Source organism: Salminus brasiliensis, chromosome 12 (assembly GCF_030463535.1).
Source record: "Salminus brasiliensis chromosome 12, fSalBra1.hap2, whole genome shotgun sequence".
In the NCBI taxonomy this organism is placed as follows: domain Eukaryota; kingdom Metazoa; phylum Chordata; class Actinopteri; order Characiformes; family Bryconidae; genus Salminus; species Salminus brasiliensis.
In genome coordinates, this window is record NC_132889.1 from 25391991 (window position 1) to 25417002 (window position 25012).

General features: G+C 41.0%; 1 protein-coding gene across 10 annotated transcripts in view; it reads right to left on the minus strand.

The window, feature by feature from the left end:
• The window catches only part of arhgap44a (Rho GTPase activating protein 44a), a 67754-nt gene extending 46075 nt beyond the window's left edge, over positions 1 to 21679 (minus strand). For all 10 annotated transcript variants that reach the window (XM_072694388.1, XM_072694380.1, XM_072694387.1 and 7 more), the window contains exon 1: positions 21356 to 21679. In XM_072694388.1, coding sequence (XP_072550489.1) covers positions 21356 to 21408 — 53 coding nt within the window. In that variant the 5' untranslated portion in view covers positions 21409 to 21679. The remainder of the gene's footprint in view (positions 1 to 21355) is intronic.
• Between the last annotated feature and the right edge of the window lie 3333 nt (positions 21680 to 25012).

Genomic DNA, 25012 nt, shown 5'->3' on the forward strand with positions numbered 1-25012 from the left:
TGCTCGCTTCTCCAATGTTACATACTGCAGTTAGCGGCATGCCGAACCCAGAGCAGATGTGCACATGTATGTTTTGGAATTTGTTGTTCAGCTGAATGGTTGAGTTACACTTCCTCCATGCCAGAGAGCACCCGTTTGGGCCAGTGCCCTGACTGTGTGTTACGCTTGAACCGAAATTTGGCACAGATAGATTCACACATGAATCGGTACTCTGTAGTACCAATGTAATTTGGTCTGTACCCTTAAATGTACCGACTTTGGTACCCAATCCTAGTTACAGTTCAATATATTGCATTACTCTAAGCAAGACCCTCAAATTTTAGGAAAACTGTCATAGTATAAAAATGACACCACCAAATGTTTTACTCAGACCAAATCTCAGTAAAAGAAAAGTTGACTTTTTATGAAGTCAGAACAGTGGGATCTGAAGAAAACCCAGCTACCTAGCAGTCGAGCTTTTATCAATACAAAATCAACCACTGTCTGCCACCAATCTCTGCACGCTCCTGCTACCCGCATAATCCATTCTGTCACCACAAATAATAAATAAATCACAACAAAAAATAGATTTTTAGTGCTGTCCTTAGCTAAATGTAATGACTTCTGCCCTCCACTGAATTCCCATCTGATTTTTTGGGCTATTTCTGCACACCAGTGGTCATGAGCCACCTATCACATTGTGAAATGTGGGAAACATCACAGTCCTGAAATATATGTGCTGAATATTTGTCATGAATTTGGATTGGGTTTGCACTTTTTTCCCCCTCCTGATATCCAAGCCAGCATCTTGCTGTCTGTAATATTCGCCTATATTTCTCACTTTGATCCTGGACGTGTTCAGCCTGTTGTCTGACCTCTAAGCAGAGTGCAGTTGTGAACATGTGCATAATGGCCGTGTGCATAATAAAATATGACTAAAACAGAAGCTGGAGAGTCGAGTGGAGCGGAGCAAACAGGCTGGTCAAACCGCTCCTCCTCCTCCACACAGCAGACCCCAGCAGAGCTGATCTGACCTGGAGAGACTGTGCTCATGCAGGCCCATCCCACTGTGCCAATACACCCACACACACACTAGTGCTCAAACACATATACACACAGACAGAGCTGCTACATCCTGATCACACTGTGAGAAAGAGAGAGCGAGAGACAGAGAGTAAGAGAGTGAGAAAGAGAGGGGGCAGAGAGAAAGTGAGAAAGAGAGATAGACATGGAGGGGGTAAGGCAGACATAGAGGGTGGAGAGAGAGAGAGGCAAAAAGAGAGTGAAAGAGTGCAAGAGAGCAAGAGAGATAGAGAGAGAGGTGGAGAGGCAGGCCTGGAGCGTTGGTGTGGAACTGGGAGGCATTTTCATGCAAGACCTGCTTTTAAAATAAATTTCTCCACAGAGGACATATTTCAAACAATCAGACATGAAGCCCGGCGAAGAATTCAGGGAAGCTGTTCTCCATCATGTCAGTGCTGAAGGAAGGACGGGGAGAATGAGACAAGGCCTCTAAAACAGTAAAACCCACTTAGTTGTCCAGTAAACTAGGTCACCACTCTGTTAAGTATAAGAATAACTGCAAGGGGCACACACACTAATAGCGCTGCGTCTATCCCGAAAACATATTTTGGTCCAGCATCAACTGACTAGTTACATATAAATAGACAAAACAATTAATCATAAAGAAATCAATATCAAATAAAACACTCTAGCTGCTGATGGCAAGCAGCATGACTCAGAATTTAAACCAGCGATCCTCGTCTATCGTGGCCACCCTTTTTGGAGCATTTTTATTGGTCAGTTCATCATGAAACTGGCACAATGTCAAGAACAGGTGCCAGATATTATGTCAAAAACATTCTCCTCCATGTTGCTTACATGTTGCAGACTGGACAGGGTGGATCCACATGACTACACATGCCGTAGTATGTTTTTAAAGGGACTGTACATAAACACATGCAGTGGGGAACAGATGTATTTACAGGATGTAGATCTACAAATGTAGATTTTATAACAATGGGCAGGATTATGTCAATTAGAGGTTCTGAATGTCGGATTTGATTCATTTCCTAGCAAAAATGGAGTCTGACAGTGACACATGCAACATAAATCCCCACCCCCAAAACTCAAAAACACCAAAAAAATCATGCTACACTAATAAACACTAATAAGCTGGCAAGCTACATCACCTCATATGTCCAGTTCAGAAACAATACAGAAAACACAAGCATATTCACCAATAGTGTTAGACACAGATCGAATTTGTCTTCAGCCTTTAACCCATCCAAAAGTGAGCACACAGTGATACACACCAGTAATCGCTGCCATGCTCAGGGAGCAAAGAGGGTGAAGGGCCTTGCTCAAGGGCCCAACAGTAGAAGCTTGCCCGAGCCCAGGTATCGAACCCACAGCCCTGTCATCAATAGCCGGGAACTCTAACCGCTGAGCCACCACTGCCCACAATTCAGGCTAATAGATAAATTAGATCAAACACCACATGCTCTAAGCTAGAATGTTGAACATGTACACACACAGAGTACATACAACATAAACACAGTTAGCTAGCTAACACACACAGCTTAGCTAATATTAGCATTTGACTAATACATAACATACTGACATAAGCAGCTAGCTACATTGGCTACAGGAAAAGAACTAATTCTCCCATGCACTAAACAAACCACCCATCCAACGCAGAACTAGCAACTTCGGTGGCCACCTTCAGGCCTTTCATCTCTCTCAGGTTTTGCCACTGTTGGAAAGCTACACCGATGGTCACTCTGGTTTGACCTCTTGCCTTTTCCAACATGCTTGCTTTTTTGTTCAAAGCCTTTTCAACTTCGCAAGCTGTTGCAGATACCTGTGTGACTGAACCCAGCTCGCTAGATGTCAACTGTGTGTGTGCATGTGTGTAGAGATGCAGCAATCATCCAGCAATCTCGACAGATTGCTGGATGTAGTAGCTATTTCAAGAAATAACATTTGAATTATATTCAAGTTTATTATTTTTATCCAGCCATTATTTCTCTAACTGAGCTGATCTTGAGAGCTAATTAGTCATATTAAACATGTGATACAAGGGTGCAAACAGGGTCAGTGATAGGACCATGGGTTAAACATGGGCCTCATCTGGGTTATACACTGCACATGAGGCCTAGATTGGACCCATGTGAGATTAAGGTGGGTTGTAACAAGTGGGGTGTAACAGCCTGGGTCCCAGTAACTACACATGTACAAATCAATGAACACCCACAAGTATAATTTGTGCACTCTAGCCGGTGCAGTGTAAAACCAGCTAAATGAAAAAGACACAAAGTCCCAAATGCCCAAACTCTGGTGCAGACTTTAGCAAACAAATTAGCTGTGAAAGGCGAGGTTTCCTACTTTTACTAGTCCATAAACGTGATACGGTTCAACCTCCTAGTGCACTAAAGACATGTTCTATTAGTTGTCTACAAGCTATCTAAGTCAGCCAACTCTATTTGCACCATCCCTAACAAAGCTGGCATGTGCTCTTCTTTTAGGCTGCCAAACTGTGAAACTGACCGCCAAACATGTTGAGAGCTCCACACCAAAAACACCATACTGATGAATTACTGCCTACTTCCATTACTAAATTCCCCAGCCCTTAAATGAGCCCCCACCTTAATTCCTCCCCCTCATATTAGTTTCACAGTGAAATTATTTAAAATAGTTTTACTGACACACACCTAACACTCAATACCATTCATCAACCGAACACCTACCAGTACATTCAAAGCCCCTCATCACATGTCCAGTTTCAATTTCACACACCAGCACATTCACAGCCTTTCATTGCACTCATAGTCTTAACTCAACACCCACCAGCACATTCAACACCCTTCATCACACTCCCACCTTCAACTTAACACATACCAGCACATTCAACACCCTTCATCACACTCCCACCTTCAACTGAACACCTACCAGCACATTCAACACCCTTCATCACACTCCCACCTTCAACTTAACACATACCAGCACATTCAACACCCTTCATCACACTCCCACCTTCAACTGAACACCTACCAACACATTCAACACCCTTCATCACACTCCTACCTTCAACTTAACACCCACCAACACATTCAACACCCTTCATCACACTCCTACCTTCAACTTAACACATACCAACACATTCAACACCCTTCATCACACTCCTACCTTCAACTTAACACATACCAGCACATTCAACACCCTTCATCACACTCCCATCCTCAACTTAACACCCACCAGCACATTCAACACCCTTCATCACACTCCCACCTTCAACTTAACACCCACCAGCACATTCAACACCCTTTATCACACTCCCACCCTCAACTTAACACATACCAGCACATTCAACACCCTTCATCACACTCCCACCTTCAACTGAACACCTACCAACACATTCAACACCCTTCATCACACTCCTACCTTCAACTTAACACCCACCAACACATTCAACACCCTTTATCACACTCCCACCCTCAACTTAACACATACCAGCACATTCAACACCCTTCATCACACTCCCACCTTCAACTTAACACCCACCAGCACATTCAACACCCTTTATCACACTCCCACCCTCAACTTAACACATACCAGCACATTCAACATCCTTCATCACACTCCTACCTTCAACGTAACACCCACCAGCACATTCAACACCCTTCATCACACTCCCACCTTCAACTTAACACCCACCAACACATTCAACACCCTTCATCACACTCCCACCCTCAACTTAACACATACCAGCACATTCAACACCCTTCATCACACTCCTACCTTTAACTTAACACCCACCATCACATTCAACACCCTTCATCACACTCCTACCTTCAACTTAACACCCACCAGCACATTCAACACCCTTCATCACACTCCCACCTTCAACTTAACACCCACCAGCACATTCAACACCCTTCATCACACTCCCACCTTCAACTTAACACCCACCATCACATTCAACACCCTTCATCACACTCCTACCTTCAACTTAACACCCACCAGCACATTCAACACCCTTCATTACACTCCTACACTCAACTTAAAGCCTACCAGCACATTCAACACCCTTCATCACACTCCCAGCTTCAACTTAACACATTGCAGCACATTCAACACCCATCATCACAGTCCCACCCTCAACTTAACACCTACCAGGACCATTGCATTCCATTTGTGTTCAAAATATCAGGAGAATACTGACTTGTGAACTCAGTTAATTAAATCAGCTCATGAGCTGAGTATACTGTTACACACCTTCTAAAAGGAGTTTATTTTTGGTGTACACTCTGCAAGCAATCATCCAGGCGGAGGTGTACCTGACACCAGAGCTCTCCCTAAAGCCCACAGCATCCGTCACAACTGTCACTCACTCGATCCCCCTACAAAATCGGGGAGAACTAATTTGCTAGAATGACAAGTAAGACCAGTTTCTGAAATGTATTCAGGTCCTTCATGTACAACCACAAGGCAACGAAATGTAGTTTAGCATCTAACCAGAAGTGCAATAAGCAACAAGTGCAGAATGTACAATAAACACAATATATACAGAATGTGGGCATATATATATATATATATATGTGTGAATATATTATAGAGGTATTATGTATCAGATATTGTGGTTTAGCCCAAATTCGCATATTTCCTAACTCCTCTTTCCACCTTTTGGAAATAACAGGCTGTAATTATCAATAACTGTAGGCGGCAGGCAGCAGAAGAGCAGAGTATTACTTTTAAAAACGGGGAGCATGGTTACTAGGCAACCAAATCAGACATTCCTCTGCCCATGACAGCCTGAGATAAAGGTTTAGACAATGTAATTCATGACAGTGAGGCAAAAATAATTGAATTGTAGAAACAGACTAGGAGTGGCATTCACAAATCATCTTGGAAAGGTTGCTGGTCCAGGGTCAGGTTCTACCTGATGGTGACGCACTTCTATTCAGCAATGCTTTCTGAATACTGATTTGTAGGGAAAAGAAAGTGAAAACCAACGTCTACCAAATGAGAGGGGGCATTTTTTTTTTTTCCCTGTTCACAGGAAGCAGTCATTAGTCAGATGATGATGGCAGGCATTTACAATACACTGTCATGCTGTAAATACTATTAATTATTTGATAGATCAAAGTAACTGTAATTATCATATTTTACATATGCAGCGCCTTTTCCCTTGCCCAAAAATACCAGTATACACTATATGTCAAAATGTTTGTAGACACCACTTCTAAGAAACGCATGCAGTTACTTTAAGGTGCACCCGTTGCTGACACAGATGCCAGTCATGGGCAAGAGGGGTATGAAGCCCCCCAGCATTGAGCTGTGGAGCAGTGCAACTGTGTTCTCTGGAACGATGGTGCTCCATATACTTTTGGATTGAATGGTGGTGATCATCCAGCAGCCTAACCTTTACTAAAGCTCTTGTCGCTGAATGCAATCAAGTCCTCACAGCAATGCTTCAACCTCTAAGAAACCCTTTCCTGGAAAGTTGACAAACTACTTTTTAAATACCCTAATTCAGGAAGAAACTATGAATGAGCATGTGTCCCAATACTTTTGTCCATATAGTGCACTGGTTAAACTGAAAATCTTACTGAATCTGAATGATTTCTATACTACACCTTTAGTTTTGTCTGAAGGACTTATTTTCTTCTGTACTAAGGCCAAAGCAAAAATACCTTGGTCTTGCATGAATCCAAGTCATGGACCATAAAGACCTCTTTGATTCCAGAGAGCAATTCTGAGCAAATACGATGCACAGTGCTTGATATCGAAATGTAATCCAGCCTCATTTCAAATTCTTATCTGTTATGACGACTAGCATTTCACCTCCCCTATAAGGAACCTGCATAGGGTCCTCTGATTTGTCAGTTGAATTTGAAAGTTTAAAAAATGGAGATAGAAGGCTAAGAGCAGGCTTGGAAGGAAAGAAGACTTGCAGTAGTGTTTTATCACCTTCAATACTCTGGAAAGAGCGAAGACAGGAAATACTGAGGAGGTGAAAGAAGGCAGATTTAGTAAGAGACGTGATAAAGGGGTTCAGGTGAAAGTGACTCATGCAGCCCTCACCCTCCTCCATTAGCCACTCAAGGCTATTCTCACTCTTCCATATATTTTCAGCCCCTTTTACCTCTTCTTGATTGATACCGTACCTGCAGCAGCACGACTTAGGAAACCTAAATGGACAAAGTCTGGAGCCTGGTCAATCATTACATCATTCTGTGGTCAGGAACAACCAGAACTATTGAGTGTCTGTAGTGATCTTGAGGCCATCGAGTGCAGCAGTTAACTCTGCCGAGAGCGATGTGGAGCTTTTGTCCGTTCGGTGCTCCAGATGTGTGATGGGAAAAGGGACGAGTCAGCTTAACAGCACCATCCAGCAGTAGGTGTGTGTATGTGTGTGTGTGCAGACGTGCACTGCACTGGCCTGCTGATTGATTCAGCCTAACTGGTTCTCAAGGACATCCTGATTCAGATCTCCGCACAGCTGTCCTTGACAGAGAGCATGTGTGACTGAGGCTGAGCATGCTGGAGAGAAGAGCAGCACGGCTCAGGATTCCCCACTGTTAAGTGATCGACCTGCTGTATGAGAGCAAACAGCAAACATACACACTGGGGGTGTAAAAATGTGTTATATTAAGCTGAACAGAATAAACTCAAAATTACCACTGACTGTGATAATTACCAATGGCCAAAATAACACTCTCCAGCTATTAAGTAAAACAAAAAGCTTGTTTTAATGTTTACTCTAAGGGATGTAGGAAAATATTCATATATCAAAGTATCATGACATTATGTTTTCAGAACTATATTGAATCATAACCCCTCTATCATAATACGGATCGTATCGCCAGGTTTTGCCATTACACAGCCCTACCCTCTACTGAAAAGACTGTAAATAGGTCCCACTTGTCAACATCATGAAGAATCTAACTGTCTTCACCTTATTTTTAAACAAGAAAGCTTGATATAGGATGTAAAAGACTATATAGTCCATATTTGAAAATTAAGCATCAAAAATAGCCTATTATCTGTTCTGTCTGTTGCCTATTACTCTGTCCATTCACAATAGGAAATAGGGAATACCCTGAAATAGCACTGAAATAGTGCTGCAGTGACATTCTACTGCCTGTAACTTCTGTACCACTGAAGGTGGAAAGAACAATTCTTATAAGAAGCTGCTAAATAACTACAGCTTCATGGGTGCAGCCATGCTTTTTTTTTCACCATGTCTTAAATTGCAGACAGGTTAACCCCTTAAATCCTTTAAAATCTGTATGCAAGCCCACGCTTGATTACTGTCATAATTTACAACAGTTTATTATGCGCTAAAATAGAACCCTGTGGGACTCCACATAATCCGGTAAACTATACAGCTGCACAACAGTTTTCACTCTAGGGATAATAACTGAACCATTAACCTAGGGTTTAACAGGTTATAGTGAGGTAACAAGAAACAGACATAATAGAAATGTACTTCCTTAAAACATTTGGAGCTTAAACAAGCAGAGCAACAGTATGCTGCGGATATGACCGGAGGACTTATGCTGGGGTCTTACGTCTGCTGGGGTTACGGAAGTTACAAAAGGATTTATTCTGAGGGATGAAAAATGTTTTTGGTTCATAAAATAAATGTAGGATATGAGCCCTTTAAAAATAACTTTTTTTTTTATTCAATATACTTGACAGCTCATATTCTGAATAAACCTTAACACTGGATACTTTCTAAAATCATGACAATCTAAGATTAAGATGAACAGGACCTGTTAAATACTAAGAGAGTGAAGGTTGTGACCTCACGGTACATTTTTTATTCTCGGATAACACAGTAATAATAGTGTTTGAAGTCCTTATAATGTGGTTAGTGGTGGTCAGTGTGGTCAGTGACATGCCAGACAAAGAATTAAAAACTTGGAAAGCATCTATCACCATAAGCATCTATCAGTGCAGCATTGTTCAGACAGTTATCAGCACCAAGGGACACATGTTCACAATATCTCTGTGTACTCAACACACCCCCACACACAGCTCATCCTCACCTCCCTGCGCTTTCCCCTCCCATCCTAACAGTCCCAGGGGGGTGAGTGTCAACCACTTCTGCAGACTCTTGGCTGTTATGCGAGATGTTATGAAGGATCGCTGTGCCATTTCCACTGCAATCCACTCCAGCGGCAATTTTTAGCCCAAATATACGTTTGGGAATTGTTCAACAATTTTGCTGGTCCTGACTGCTGGTTCCTCACTCAGTCGCTAGATGGCAATACTTAAAATGTCTATGGCCCACAGCCAGGCCAAAAGTGTTCTTACAAACTTCTATTACTAAAGAACAGTCCCTCCAGTTTGCACAAAAGTCCCTGTAATTACTGAGTAATACGCCTTAGTGTGTAATGAGCCTTGGAGTAGTTAAAGAAAGTGTTGAAATCCCCGCTCTGTGTGCTGTGTTTTTTTACAGTATCTGTCTCAAACTCTAATATTATTAGAATATGGAGGAAACAGAGTAGAGAATTTTAACGCAACTAACCAAATACACCAGTTGAGAGTGCATCACTCAGCCCAGTATAGTGTTTATCAGCAGAGCTAGCAAACACCACTAACGACACTGAGCTAAACAGTGCAGTTCTGCAAGGAAATTTATGGGCTATAGCAGCTCATACTCAGCGTTTTTAACATGGCTGATTTTACAACAGCTGATTTTAGAAGATTTCATCTTGAGAGACAATACAAGGAGCATTACAAAAGCCCTGAACGATGTTGTATTATTACATTTGCCTGGCAACGTTAAGGTAGCATCCAGCTCTTGAAGTAGAAATAGGCAAGCATAAGAATTTGAGCCACTTTGACAAGGACCAAATTGTGTCTAGACAGCTGGGTCATAACATATCCAAAACACCAGGCAGGTCTTATGCGGTCATTCTAGTATGCAATGGTCAGTGTCTACCAAAAGTGGTCCAAAAAAGGACAGTTGGTGAACCAGTGATAGGGTCATGGGCACATAAGGCTCACTGATGCGATCGATGGAGGCACCACCTCACAACTTACAGGACTTAAAGAATCTTCAATTGTCAAGTGCCAGATACCACAGGATGCCTTCAGAGGTCTTGTGGCAGCCCGAGGGGGACCTACTCAATATTAGGCAGGTGGTGCTACTATTATGGCTGATCGGTGTATATACCTCAGTTATTTCCAGTTCCCACTGATAACTAGGTAAGGGTAAGGAACATGAAAGGCCAACCAGATTCAAACTACTGTTCTCTATTGCTTCTGCTTTAAGCCACACCCACCTTTGCTTTGCTGATAAAAAGGACTGATTATAATCAATTACAAAAATAAAACATTTTAAAATCGTTTTTCCACCTTCAGGTCAAAAATGATGATCATGACGCATAAGTGCATTTCCTAACTCCCATGCTCCAGCTCTTTTCTATGTCTGCTCTGAGCCAAACCCAGGAGGAGGAGGATGGAGGAGACCTCTTGCAGCCTCCAAATGCCTCCACTCTCACGGCCAGACTCAGCCTCGGAGGGCCAGCCCTAATTGCTTAAAGAAAAAAAACATTACCACACAACAACGAGTATTATTTTAAAAGGCCAAGGCTCTGCAAGGGTGTGTTTGTGTGTGTGTGTGAGAGAGAGAGAGAGAGAGAGAGAGAGAGAGAGAAAGAGAGAGAGACTGAGTGTGTGTGTGTGTGCGCAGTGTAGCGGATGGGAGGGGAATGGGAGGTATTCCTAGAGGACACGCTAGAAGGTTCTGTAACTAAAGGCCTGGATGTTCTTCACCTCACTCTGTAATGCTGGATCTTGGCTATACAAGCATGCCACAGTGCTTCCTTTCATACAAGCTAAAATACACTGAGTTCATTACTGAGGTCATAATCTGAGGTCATTACTGGATAACCCATTTTAAATGACTGAGCTGTTCTTTTCCCCTGTGGTGTTCAAATTGTTCAAATAAAAAAACAAACAAAAAAACCCTGTGGTATAATGCACAAATGCACAAAACTAATATTCATGCAACGTTGCGAAGCTTTACAACCTGAAGAGCCAATCATTCCCTACGGTTCACCAGTGTAGTTTGATTTCAAAGGACCCATGGAAGTGCACAGCATCAACACTGTGCTTGTGCACGTACATGGATTTTGCAATAAATTCCAATATTTATTGTTCTAATTGCTCTAATAATGAACAGCTGATACCATATCTTCAATGACTTTAGCTACTTAAATTAGGCTCAAATGGCTCCCTACTTCATACATAGAGCACTACCTCATTTGTGATATAAATAGAGCTGGGCAATATGATGATATTTTGTCGTATCGTGATAACAATATGCTTTCCTAAGCATGTCAAGGATACTGCTAGTGCTTAAACCCTGATCAGCTGCATGTTTCATTACAAACAGTGTAATTAGACTGGTTTAATCAGATAAGGAGCAGCAGATGTTGAATAAAACTCACTGTATCCAGTATGGGAGAGTATCTGAATAATAGTTTTTAAGGATCTGTTGCTAATGTTTTTAGTCTGTGATTACATTATTGTGCTAAAAAAGTGATTTTTGAAGTATTTTTACCATATCGCCCAGCCCTAGATATATAGGTCTAACAAAGAGCCATTGGTAAGTCAGTCCCCATGCACAGATGCCTACAGGACCTCACAGATGACTCACAGAAGGCACTAGGAGGGATGAAGATGTTTGGGATTTATTCCCATGACCCTATTGATTTGGATGTGCACATGCAGGTCATTTCAGAGCTGATTCGATTTCACTAAATACAGATACGGATCACTTTTACCACACAAATGTGAACCATCAAAGCAATGGGGCTTAGTAGTGTGAAAGCCAAAGAGACCCTTTTTTTTCGGACTGGATTTAGCGTTCCTTCAGAAAGAAAGAATCATCGCTGTCAGCAGCCGGAGCCAGAGAGAGCACAATTGGCCTTGTTCGCTCTGGGTAAGTTGGCTGTCCCCACATCGCTTCAGTGTGATGCTGGCCGGCATAGGAGTCTGCTAGCTGATGCATCAGAGCTGTGTCCCGGGCGCTTTCAGCTGAAACCTGAAGCTGAATAATAAAGACTCAGGGCCAGTCTGTGCCCTGGATAAGTCTAACCTTAGACTACACTGAACTTAAAATGCCAGTTTCTTAGCCTAGGTTTAGGATAAATCTAGGTCTTGGCATCCAGCACCCAGTGTTTCCAAACTAAACAGTTTGTGTAATATGCTGAAAAACCTCACTGATCAATCTGATCATCACAGACACACTGTGCAGGTAAGTGATGGCCTGCTGGTGATTCAGATCGTTTGTGTCGTCGATTGAGCTAAACTGTGTGTGCTCTCTGGGCGGACCCATTGCAGGGGCTGAATGCCTCTTAGCAGTAATGACATACAAAAGGAGCCCACCAGTACGTAAAAAAGACTGTAAGTTGCTGACACAGCACACCTGAGAGCCCACAGTGTAGGAGGAGAGGAGAGGAGAAGATGTAAATAGAGGAGATAGAAAAGGAAAAGAGAAATGAGGAGAGAAGAATCGAGAAGAAATGAGAAAAGATGAGAAAATAGAAAAGGATGAAGGACAGAAGCAAGAGAAGAGAGGTTTTCACAGAAGCCTTTCCCAGCTAATGAAAAACTGGGCCACTGCAGAGCGAGAGAGGTGGCGTAATGGCTGAAAAAAGATACTGTCCCCGTGACTTATATTAAATATAGCTGAACGATACTGTTACTGAGGCTCGGCGTCTGCTGCATTTGCGTCCAAGATGGGGCAGAAATGCAGTACACAGAGATTTTCTTGGTAATTTACTTAAAAGGCCTTGCCTTATAAAACAAACAGATAGTGTTGGGCGATATGGTAAAAATACTATATCACAGACTTTTTTTCACAATACATGTAATCACAGACTAAAAAGCATCAGTAGAGACAGATTCTTATAAACTACTATTCAGATACTCTCCCAGACTGAATACAGTGATTCATATTTAACATTTGCTGCACTCCATGAAGTTAAACCAGTCTAATTACACTGTTGGTAATGAAACCTGTAGCTGATCAGTGTTTATTAAGCACTAAGAATGTCACTGATATGCTTAGAAAAGCGTATGGTTATCACAATAACAACATTTATCATGATATGATAAAATATCGTCATATTGCCCAGCTCTACATATATATTTATACATTATATTATCACTACATACTGTATTAATTCAGCTCATTTCTGGAACCCTGTTTTTGTGGGAGCATTAAAGCTTAGCTAATCAGCTGACTTTTCCAAAACATGAACAGCCAAAATGTATACAGTACACTATACGGACAAAGTTTTGGGGCACCTTTTTTGTTTCTTTCAAAATCAAGGGTATTAAAAAGAAAGAGTTGATCCTGCTTTGGTTGGAATAACCGTCAAAGCGGTAACAAGGGAAGGCATTCTACTAGATTCTGGAGCATTGCTATGAGGATTTGACTGCCTTCAGCAACAAGAGGGTTAGTGAGGACAGGATGTTCTGTGATCACCATCCAACCTCATCCCAAACTCCCTAACTCATCCTAAAAGTACTGGATTAAGCACCATCATTTTTAGAGAACACAGTTCCACTGTTCAAATGCTGAGGGCTTTATACTCCTCTAGTCCACACTTGGCATTAGGCATGGTACCAATAGGTTAATATTCATCTGCTCCAGAGAGACCTATTCTATTGGCAATATTTCTCTGGCAAACTAGCTAAACTGTAAACTCTAAAAGCAATCCACAAAACAAAGATTTTAAAGCACAGTAAACTCCAGACAGACACATCTGTCCTCTCATCTGATAAAATGGAACAACCCTCTTTTATTGAGTACATTAGGTCAACATGCACAGTGCAGGCTAGAAAAAGTAAGTGAATTTTCACTTATGGCTTCACTAAAAGCTAATTGGCTTCACTAAAAGCTAATTGACAAAAAGGGTTTTAACTAAGAAGATGAGTTTGGAAGTGTGGGGTTGAGGGTATTGCTCATTAATTAAAAGCACATAAAACCTGGATACTGACAAATGCTGTCCAAAAACAGCATTGTGTCTGTCTCAAGACCACCTGGGTGTTAACGGACAGATGGGACAAAATGCCTAATGCCATGTTTGGACTTGGGTGCCTTGGGGTCACTGAGAGGACAATGAATTCAGAGGTGTATACACATGTTTTACAGGGGAATGTAAGTGCAGCAGTCCATGACCTCAAGCTGAACAGATGTTGGATGATGCAACAACATATTAACCTAAAGCACACAACTGAACCAACTAAAGAATGGTTAAAAAAAGGATGATTGGGAAGTTTTGGAATCCTGTTGCTGTGGCGTTACCTGAAGAGTGATGTGCATGCAAGGCATCCCAGAAATACTGCTGAACACATTTAAAAATTACAAAATTCGTACTGAACATTGAGCAAATTTTATTTGCAGCTACAGGAAATCTTTGGTGGAGGTGATTGCTGTCAAAGGGGGAACTACAGGTTATTAAATTCAAGGGTTCACTTACTTTTTCTAGCCTGCACTTTGGATGTTTACTGAATATGCTCAAGACAGAAAAGAAACAGAAAACAGAATCTAAGACAAAGACACATCTTACATCAATGATAATGCTTCACAAATCTGAAGTCACTCACAGGTTACTCTGTTTATTTGTAAGCCCAGCTTGCTGGTATACAGTTAGATGTTGTAGCCCAACTTTTACTACACACAGTTACAGTTACACACATGCTTTTTGTAGTCAGTTTTAGGTCAACAGTGGTCAGAAACTAATGAATACAAATGAAATTGCATAATACCATAATTAAGGCACATCAATGAGCAAATCACACAGTAAAACAATCTACAGGTTACATACAGCCCTGTTTATTACAAACATGAATTAAACCTTTACCAGTCATTATTCATCTAGTGTTTTCTAAGCTGCAGCATCGAGCGACTGAAACGTGGGATACATAGGAAAGAATTTCCTTGTAGCACATGAGGAGGCCCTTATGGGTGAACATGCTTGTTAAATGGGCTCATTAATCATAATACATACACAAATACATGTTTCCCAGCTTGAACTGCTGACTTCGCCACTGTACTACCAGAAACGCACGGCATCCTCTAGAAGCGCTCTCTTCACTTTCTGCTTCGGCCGAAGGGAACGCTGCCACCCTTTCCTGAGGGAACGAGTTCAGCACAGTTCCACATGAATGGGAGAGAGGCCTCCAAATACAGATCCAATGAGGTCACAGGGAGCCAGTGCAAATGACACACACTTTCTTGCTCTCTCATAGACACACACACACACTCTGCAGGAGACAGCAATTTTCTCCACAGTGGGAGAGGATGTTCAGTACATTACAGATTATGAGGAATCAAAGACGATATGTGTGTGCTTGTGTGTGTGTGTGTGTGTGTGTGTGTGTGTGTGTGCTATGTGTTTGGTAAAAGTGTAAATACAAATATTTGCAAACAGCTCCCCCACTTCGATATTTAGATTGTCTATTAAAATTCCATTATTAAAATCATTTACCACAATCATTTAACAGTTAGACCGCTTGGAGTCTTGTTAAAGTGTAGGTTTAGCACGAACATTAGCTATATCCTGCAGTGGCTACAAATTAGCATGATGCCGTCCACATAATGCTAATGGAATGGATTTTTTTGTTGTTTATTATTATCAAACTTAGCTTTTTTATGTAACAGTTCCTTTTTCCTCAATTATAAACCTTTTACAAAAATGTTGCTAACAGTGAACAGAAAGCAGAATAGCCTCCAACTACTATAATGTCTTCAACATAACACAAAATGATAGCTATTCATATTTGTTATTATTATCAACATTAGCTTTTTAAGTGGAAATTTCGTGCAGTTATAAAGCTTTTACAAACATGTTAAAGTGGCTAACAAAGTAACATAAACTAGTTAAAGAGTAATATATAACTAATAAAAGTAGCCTTCAACTAATATAGCTAACAGTAGCCTCTAACTAATATAGCTAACCGTAGCCTCCAGCTTATATAGCTAAAAGTAGCCTTCAACTAATATAGCTAACAGTAGCCTCTAACTAATATAGCTAACCGTAGCCTCCAGCTTATATAGCTAACCGTAGCCTCCAGCTAATATAGTTAACAGTAGCCTCTAACTAATATAGCTAACAGTAGCCTCCAGCTTATATAGCTAACAGTAGCCTTCAACTAATATAGCTAACAGTAGCCTCCAGCTTATATAGCTAACAGTAGCCTCTAACTAATACAGCTAAAAGTAGTCTCTAACTAATATAGCTAACCGTAGCCTCCTGCTTATATAGCTAACAGTAGCCTCCAGCTAATATAGTTAACAGTAGCCTCTAACTAATATAGCTAACAGTAGCCTCCAGCTTATATAGCTAACAGTAGCCTTCAACTAATATAGCTAACAGAAGCCTTCAATTAGTATAGCTAAAAGTAGCCTTCAACTAATACAGCTAATAGAAGCCTTCAACTAATATAGCTAACAGTAGCCTCCAGCTAATATAGCTAACAGCTGCCTCTAACTAAAATAGCTAACAGTAGCCTTAAACTAATATAGCTAACAGCTGCCTCTAACTAATATAGCTAACAGTAGCCTCTACATAAAATAGCTAACAGTAGCCTTAAACTAATATAGCTAACAGTAGCCTCTACATAATATAGCTAACAGTAGCCTCCAGCTAATATAGCTAACAGCTGCCTCTAACTAAAATAGCTAACAGTAGCCTTAAACTAATATAGCTAACAGTAGCCTCTACATAATATAGCTAACAGTAGCCTCTACATAATATAGCTAACAGTAGCCTTAAACTAATATAGCTAACAGTAGCCGACAACTAACTGGATTGAGAACAAAATAGCCAATACCCGATTCAGTAAAACATGGATTGGGGCATCACTATTGATTTTTATTAGCATTAGCTTCTCTTGTCTAAACGATCCTTTTTTAGTCGCAGTAATGTAGCAAAAAAAAGCTAGACATTACATAGCCTGATGTCACTAACATACTGCTAATTGGGTATTCGTTTTTTTACTTTTTTTAAATGAGAAACAGTAGCTTTTTTGACTGAACAGCTCCTTTTGCATCTGTCGGTATGCTGCAACTGTGCTGACGCGGTTAACAAGAAACAGAAACCAGCAGCCACCAATTAGCATGATGGTATCTGCATAAAGCTAAATGATGGCTGTTCAGTTGTATTTATTATTAGCTATATGATATTTTTAACTCTGTAATTCCTTTCACAGTTGTGGGTCTGTTGCTTAATCCAATTGACCTGCATTCTCAGGAATCTACACTGGGCTAATGACCAGAATACGATTAAAGTGTCGTTCATTATGAGCAAATGTGTCCGCTAACATTTCATCAGTCAGAAGTGGTCCATTTCTTAATGGAATCAAATGGGCCAAAATAAAACAAGATGGAACTGCTAAGTGAAACACAAGCCAGCAGTGGCACGAGAGTCATGTCTAATCCATCATGTCGCTACAGTGCTAAAGGAAACCCTCAAGGTCACGAGCACAGAGAACAGAGCTCGTGTGACTGCGCTCTTAGGTGTGTAACAAAACATCATGACAGAGCGTGACAGCTCTGGTGCATTGTGAGTCTAAAATACCATCACTACTGTAAAATGATTACAGTTTAAAAACTAAGCAAATTTAGGTAATTTCCTTTCGAGATCTGTCAGAGGGCAGTCTAAAACACTGAGTGTAACCTGTGCTTTACTGGCTCTATAATGGGGCATTTTGCTTGGACCCGACAATCGCCAAATGTGATGTAGTTCCAAAGTAGATGCTTGACTTTCATAGCACCTGGGGCATAAAAATGAATGACATTTAGCAGACGCTCTTATCCAGGGCGACTTACAAAAGCGCTTTGCTATTTACCCAATTATAACCTCAGCTAGTTTGAATAGGCTAAAAATTCAAAGATTCCACCACGTTTAGACACTAAATTTTAATTTAGACACATTAGTGTCAGACAAAAGCTAAACATTAGCTGGTTATTTTGTTTGTTAACAAGCATCATTTACACAAATTACTCTTTTTTCAAATAACAAATGACTCAGCAATGTAATCTAAAATGTGATTAGTCTATAAAAATGTAATACTGTATTTGTGGGTTGAGACATACAATGACATCACCCTCCCTCCAGAGAGAAAATATACCCCTTTCTAACATTATTTTCTTATGGTTTCGGCCTAAGATACTGTTGATACTCCAAGTAGCCTCACCTTCATCCCCCTCCTACCCCTCCTTAAACTTCTCTTCTTCATCATCCTTTCCCCTCCCACAATTCCCAATGTATATAAGGCCTTCCTGAAATATCCCTAACCAGACTGGATTGGATTAGACTGAACTGGGTCAGACTGGACTGGGTCGGGCTGGATCAGACTGGACTGACTGTGATCAACTAAGCTGTGCCCATGTATGATTTTCTGCATGTGAAAAACCCCAATGCTAAACATCCAGTCTCCTGACTCCTGACTCCTGCCTGCTGTATGCAAGATTTTTAACACTCCAAACCCAAACTCCGGAGTGGCACAGCCATCTAAATGCTGGCCCTGATATCGCCTGATTGCAGGTTCGATCCAAGGTCATGCCACATTCATCAGCTGCCGGGAGTCCGAGAGAGCCTAACTGACCCCACTCTCTAGGCTCTCCCTCTCCCCCATCACAGCTAGCTATAGCAGCCATATAAGAACTAACTGCTATAACAGAACTGGCAGTTAGTGTTCTCCTTAAAGTGTGTTGAGCTGTTCAATGATATTGCATTAGCAGAAATTTGAAAAGATGCGGCTGGCTGGCTTTATGTAATTCAGAGGAAGCACATGCTGGTTTTCAACCTGGATAGTCCTGGATAGTGGGTGGGAATTGGAAATGAGGAAATTGAGAAAAATGATCGCTAATTAATTGCCAGTTCAGCCTTCCTAATCAATCTGACACAGATGGTTTTAGTCTCATGGGTATGCTGTTTAATACAGTCCTTCATCCTTCAAACATTCTTCAATATATCATGAGAACTAAATTGTGACCCAAGTATCATACTGCATGCTGAGTGTATTGATACACCTCTAGCTATTTTGAGCTGTTATTAATAGACATAACTATACTGGTAACATGCAGTAAAAGGATGGTGCTGCCCCTAATTCCCAAACTAATCGCAGGCTAGTGTCGCCTCCATGGCCTTGGCCTTTTTATTAATGAGTATGGCCAGTGCGCTGTTTAGGGAACATGTTGTTGCTCATTACTGTGGTGCTGTGGACAGAATGCCTCAGCAGGCCACTGCTACTGCTCCCTGGACACGGCCGAGAGAGGGGGAGAATACTAATGTGGGTATACAAGCTCAAAACACAAACACACACACACACGCACACACACATACAGGGTAATGCCTGGAAGAAAGCTGGCGCTGGGTCAAAGGAACCAGGGTTGCCATGTTTCCACAAACTCACCGATGCCAGGAGGAGGGGGGGTGGGGGGGGGGGGGTGGGGGAGGGGGGCGTTCTGCTATTAGACCACCCGCTACACGAGTGCAGGGTGTTTGAAACGATGACCCACAATACTGCATGTCATCATCCCCCAGTATGCCAGCACCTAGGGCAAAACACACCTGGCCCATGCACCCCCCTCCTGCACAGCAAGCTGTTTCCCTTCCACAAGGGCCAGGGTGAGGGAGGCATGGGACACACACTAATCAAGCATGTTAAAGGTCACATACGGCACTCTCTCTGAGCCATGACAACAACCGCAGCATATCACACACCTCAAACTGTCATCTTACAGCATCACTAGAAGAACTGTACTATGCCTAAACAATATGTTTTTGACATGTTATCACAATATCGGCCCCTTGTTACTACACTGTTATTACTGTTATTAGAAATTCACTCTTGTTTGTTGGCATCACATGTTCAGGATATGTTTTATAGGTGCTTCAGTAACCAAGACAGTCATGTGACCCAACAAATAATAATTTTAATGAAAGCAACTGAGGTCAATCCTAAAATTTCAATCTCAAGGTTCACCAATGTGTTTAAATATCACGTGGCTATATCATGGAAATTACATTTTTGTAGGATTCCCAGATATAGGAATAATTTTGAGAGTTTATATAAATAATATGCATAATCTGGACAGATCTGACTGATTTTTCAAACTGATATGTTATAATGCATTTATTGAACTATAGGAGAGAAATGTGCAGGTGACACTGAACTACTGAGCCAAAATATATTTTATATGAACATAATAATATAGTATTTATTAATATTTAATCATTTATACTGCATTTGTAACACTCTACATAACATTAAGTCACATTTCGGCATGCATTAACCCAGAAAAATTCGCCTCAAAGTTAAACAGAGTGTTTCAGACTGGACTTCTGTTCAAATAAGGCTCACAAAGAGGGCAGCAAATCAGAACAGAGGTATTCACTGTACATATATCTGTAAAGCCAGGTACAAATACAGACTGCTTGCTTCTTTATAGGGAATATAAAGGGGTTGTGTAAAAACTGACTATGACTTTTTGGTCATAAGTGAATCTCAGAGGAAGGAAACAAGACAAATGTAGAAGACAGGCCTTTTAAAACATTGCAATGCTATATGCAGCTATGCAACCACCGTATGTGCATTTATGGGCATTTACAGCTGACCCTGCAGTTACAGCATCCTCTTAATGGGAGCCTTCCCTTCACCTTCATTGAAACGTCATCCTGCAAACGCAATGCCTGATGGCCTACAGATACTGCTGCTGGACCTACTGCACCCAGCTCCTCCTCCAGCCCCCCCTCAGAATGACTGCGTGATGAAAACATTGCGCCTGTTCCATTTTTCCCCTCACGTCGCCTCCACTGCATCCGTCTGCATCAGATGGAGGATAATGACACCCGAGCACATGAGACGATGCGGCTGAATTCTGCGCGGTTATAGCAAACCAGACCTCCCCTCAGCGCAGTACCCTGCAGCGTTAGCACCTTTAGTACGCGGCCATACAACACCCAGCCCGAACCTGGAGCTCCGAAGGGACTGAATCACCGGGGGAGCTGCGCTGCTGCAGTGCACTGAAGCGCGGCTAGGCTGTTGTAGACCTAGCCATGGTTGTTAAAAGCTACACGCGCCTGTTTTATTTTCTTTATACACGTTTTTATTCAATGCTATGATTTTCTATTCTACTCCAGGATGCATTGCGCCATCACTAACAGCAGTCCACCCCCGCCCCCCTTCTCTCCTCTCCCCAACCCCGCTGGAATCACACCAATTCTCTCTCTCTCTCTCTCTCTCTCTCACACACACACACACACATACACGCTTTCCCATTCAAACTTGAAGCGATTCCTGTACAAAATAGAAAGCGACTCAGCTGGTCTCTTACCTGCCAACGGTTTGGTTGGCGAGCTGTCGCATCCGATTGAATTGCTTCTTCATCTTCTGTGTTTAGTATCGGTATATTCTGAGTATTTTCCTGCGTTAACACCACCGGCGAAACAGACCCCGCATGTCTGTGAGAATGAAGGCCCATATGACGGCGTCCGCCCAGTCCCACAGCTTCTCCTTCATCGCAAAAGAGAAAACGCGGAGGAACCCAAACACATTTTTCAGCGCCTTTCCTTTCGCTCTCTTTCCTCCTCTGGGCTGCTCCTCGGGAGGAGATGCTGGGCGAAGTGACAGCGCAGCGCCGAAGAGCAGCCGCGCGCCCGGTGCACTATGGGAAATGTAGTGTTTTGTGTGTGTGTGTGTTTTTTTTTACAGGCACGTCCTGAAAGACGCTGCGAGCTTCAACGAATCAGTTTATCTTTGTCAGAGCCATCTTTATGTCGGAAGGTAGGATGTTTTGTGAGTGTGTGAATGTGTCATGGTATGCTGCTTCACTCTTTGAACTACTAATTTAGACTTGCATAAATTATTTCTGCCTTTTAAACAACCCCAGACTAAGTGTAAATGTTAGAAAAATTACGAAGTGAGGCCGAAACTTACACAACGCTGCCACCCAGTGGTCACACTCATTAAGGACCCATTCATTAGACAAAATGAATAAAAAATGAATTAAAAAAATCTGAGATCTGTAGTTTATTCACCTTTCAAATAAATCATAATTATTTTTGTATATATATATTTTTTTTTTTTTACAAATAATAAAAACAAACTACAGTGCCTTGCTTTTTTAGTTTAGTTAGTGTGTACCTCAAATATTACAAAAATGTCTTGTAAAAACGAAATAATAATAATAATACAAATTCAAACAACAACAACAACAACAACAATAATAATAATAATGATAATTGAGATGTTATTGAGATCGGTGTAAACGGTTAATTTGAGAACTTCACAGTGGTTTCAGACGAGTGGATTCAGACGAATCAACTCGCTTGTTCTGAATATATGTATTGGTCTAAATATGTAATGATAATTAGTGGTATATCTGAAAAAAAAACAAGCTTTTTTTTTTTACCTCTCTGCCATGAATGAATTAAAAACATATGTTCTAGGCCAAACCTGGCCAAACATGTCTTTTTTACTGGCATTTAACTCTTCAAGCGGTCTGTGGACATGTTCCCTTCACCATTGTTATATACAATTCAATTTAGGTTAACATGTAAACAAAGTCTCAGAATGACTGTTTACATATTAACCATTTAATTACTGATCTGGTGTATTGAATGCAGGTATCCAACAGATGGCGCTGTTTCACCGAGTAAGTTTTACGCCTTCTTGCAATATGATGCTGTTTACTGTTACAACTCGGGTTACGGTTAAGCTGGTAAGATGCTGGTAAACAATTTACTTAAAATAGCACCTTGCTTAAAAAAAAAAGAAACAATGTTTGTACATGTAACGAGGTATATTTAATAATTAAATACTAAAGTGAGAAATGTACCATAAAATAATAAAAAAAAGTTTTATAATTTATAAATATATCATATATTTAAATATAATTTATAAGAATAAATATATTATAATACAACAAATATATTACATTACATTAAACAACGCTACGGACCATAGTACCAATAGTAGTAGGAGTTTAAAAATTTATTTTAATTATATTCAAAATATTTAAGGGTAAAACTGGTTCTTGTAATCAGCTTACTTGAAACAGAAGACTATACTGGTATAGAAGTAAATGAATATAAATATTTTATGATGGGTGCTATTGGCTGGCATGGCTTGCCCTTTTAGAACTATGTGTTAATGTGGGCATTTTAGAACAGTGTAGCCTTGGAATAAACAAATAGATGGCTTTTATGGAAAATGTCTGAAAAACGGCTTTGGTACATGCGATCGGTTTGCTGCCTAAAAATACTTGAGGTGTGGACAGTCGAGGGGAGGTGAGGAAGAAAATGTGCTGACAGATTCCTGTGTGAAGGACAGAACCATATGGAGTGATTCTGACTCACACATTTGATCAGACAATTAAACATAACTTGTACAATAATACAAGCATACAAATCTAACATGCACACACTTGCATGTGCACCCACACGCTGATGCACAACCTTAATTATTACATGGTGGAGGAAGAAGGTGAACAGTGACATAAAAACAAAAATCATTCATGCAGTATTGTGCAAAGGTAAGAAACCAACCTTCATTTATTTATTTAATTCAGTCAAAACCACTGTTAAGTTAGATATAAGAAAATAAAAATGAAAGACTCCAAGAACAGAGTTAAAAATGAAAGGAACATTAGAAATGGGACACATCAGCATAAACGGCCTTTAATGCTTTCATCTTTGAGAGAAAATATAGCCTGACTCTCGCTTTAGATTAGAAAAAAAACCCACAGATGTTTCTGTCCATCCTTCCACTGTGAAAAGGCAATTCAAAACTGTCAGTCTGAACAGACATGGAGCTGATCAAGAAGAGGTCCCCAAAAAAAGTAAATGGACAAAAAAAAGAAGAAGATTTGCTAATAAAACTGATGGAGCTGGGTGTACGCGAAACAGTGGGCTAACCATTGCTGAGTCCAGACCTCAGCATCATTCAGTATATATATATTTTTTGGGATCACTTGGACCCCTTTACACCTGGTCACTCCATGTGTCTTGAGTATCAGGATTATATCTGGGTAAGGCCAAGCCACATAAAGATGTAGTAAGTGTAAACACACCCAAGACGCATTTAAACCAGATACAAATCTTATCTCTCAAACCTCTTCAGGAGATGGTCTGAGATGCATTTCAGCCACGTTATTGCAGTGTGAACACATCCGTCTCTCCAAGACACACCTGACAACTGAAAATCCTCCCAGTACAACCAAAACACCAGTAGTAATTGCTGAGATTACAGAGATTACAGATTTGCATATTCTGTCCCACACAGCAATCAGATTTCAGTATGACTTATCAGAGACACATGACAACCCAGTGTAAATGCATGTGGTTAAAATCTTACCAGCATCCACATACTAGTCACGTGAAGTGACCAGCCATTGGAGATGTGGAAAAAAACTCTAACTAAAAGCGAGTTTCCTGAAAAGAATGGAAGCTGCAGGAACGGCAGGGTTGAGGGTTGACGCGCTGAATACTAAAACTTTTCATACTGTCTTTTCTTTAATGTTCTGTTAAAACATGAATAACTTGTACTCTAAGGTTGCTTTGCTTTATATAAAATCAACCTATAATCAAATGGAGAGGAAAAATAAAATAAGGGTTGAGTTTCCAGATCAATCCATGATTGGGTTCGGCTGGCAGTATGCTCTAAATGGGCTTTTTACCTTGTTGTTTTTTGATAAGCTTTTATTTAAACCCTTTTCCCTGTAAGCTCTTATCTAAATAGGCCAGTTCAACATGAATTCCTCCTGATGCTCTTGCAGTGATTCCTACGCTAATGGCGCTTTTCCACTGAGAGGTGCAGCATGGTGCGCCTTCAAAGCCGCAATCCCTTAATTTGGCTTTGTTTACACTACCAAGTGACCCGTACAATACCTGAGTACCTGTGCTGATTTTGGTTAACCCTCACACGTTGAGCAACCAAGCATACCGAACAGTGAGGTACTTTTAAATCAGGGATGGGATCCTGGAAAGAGGGT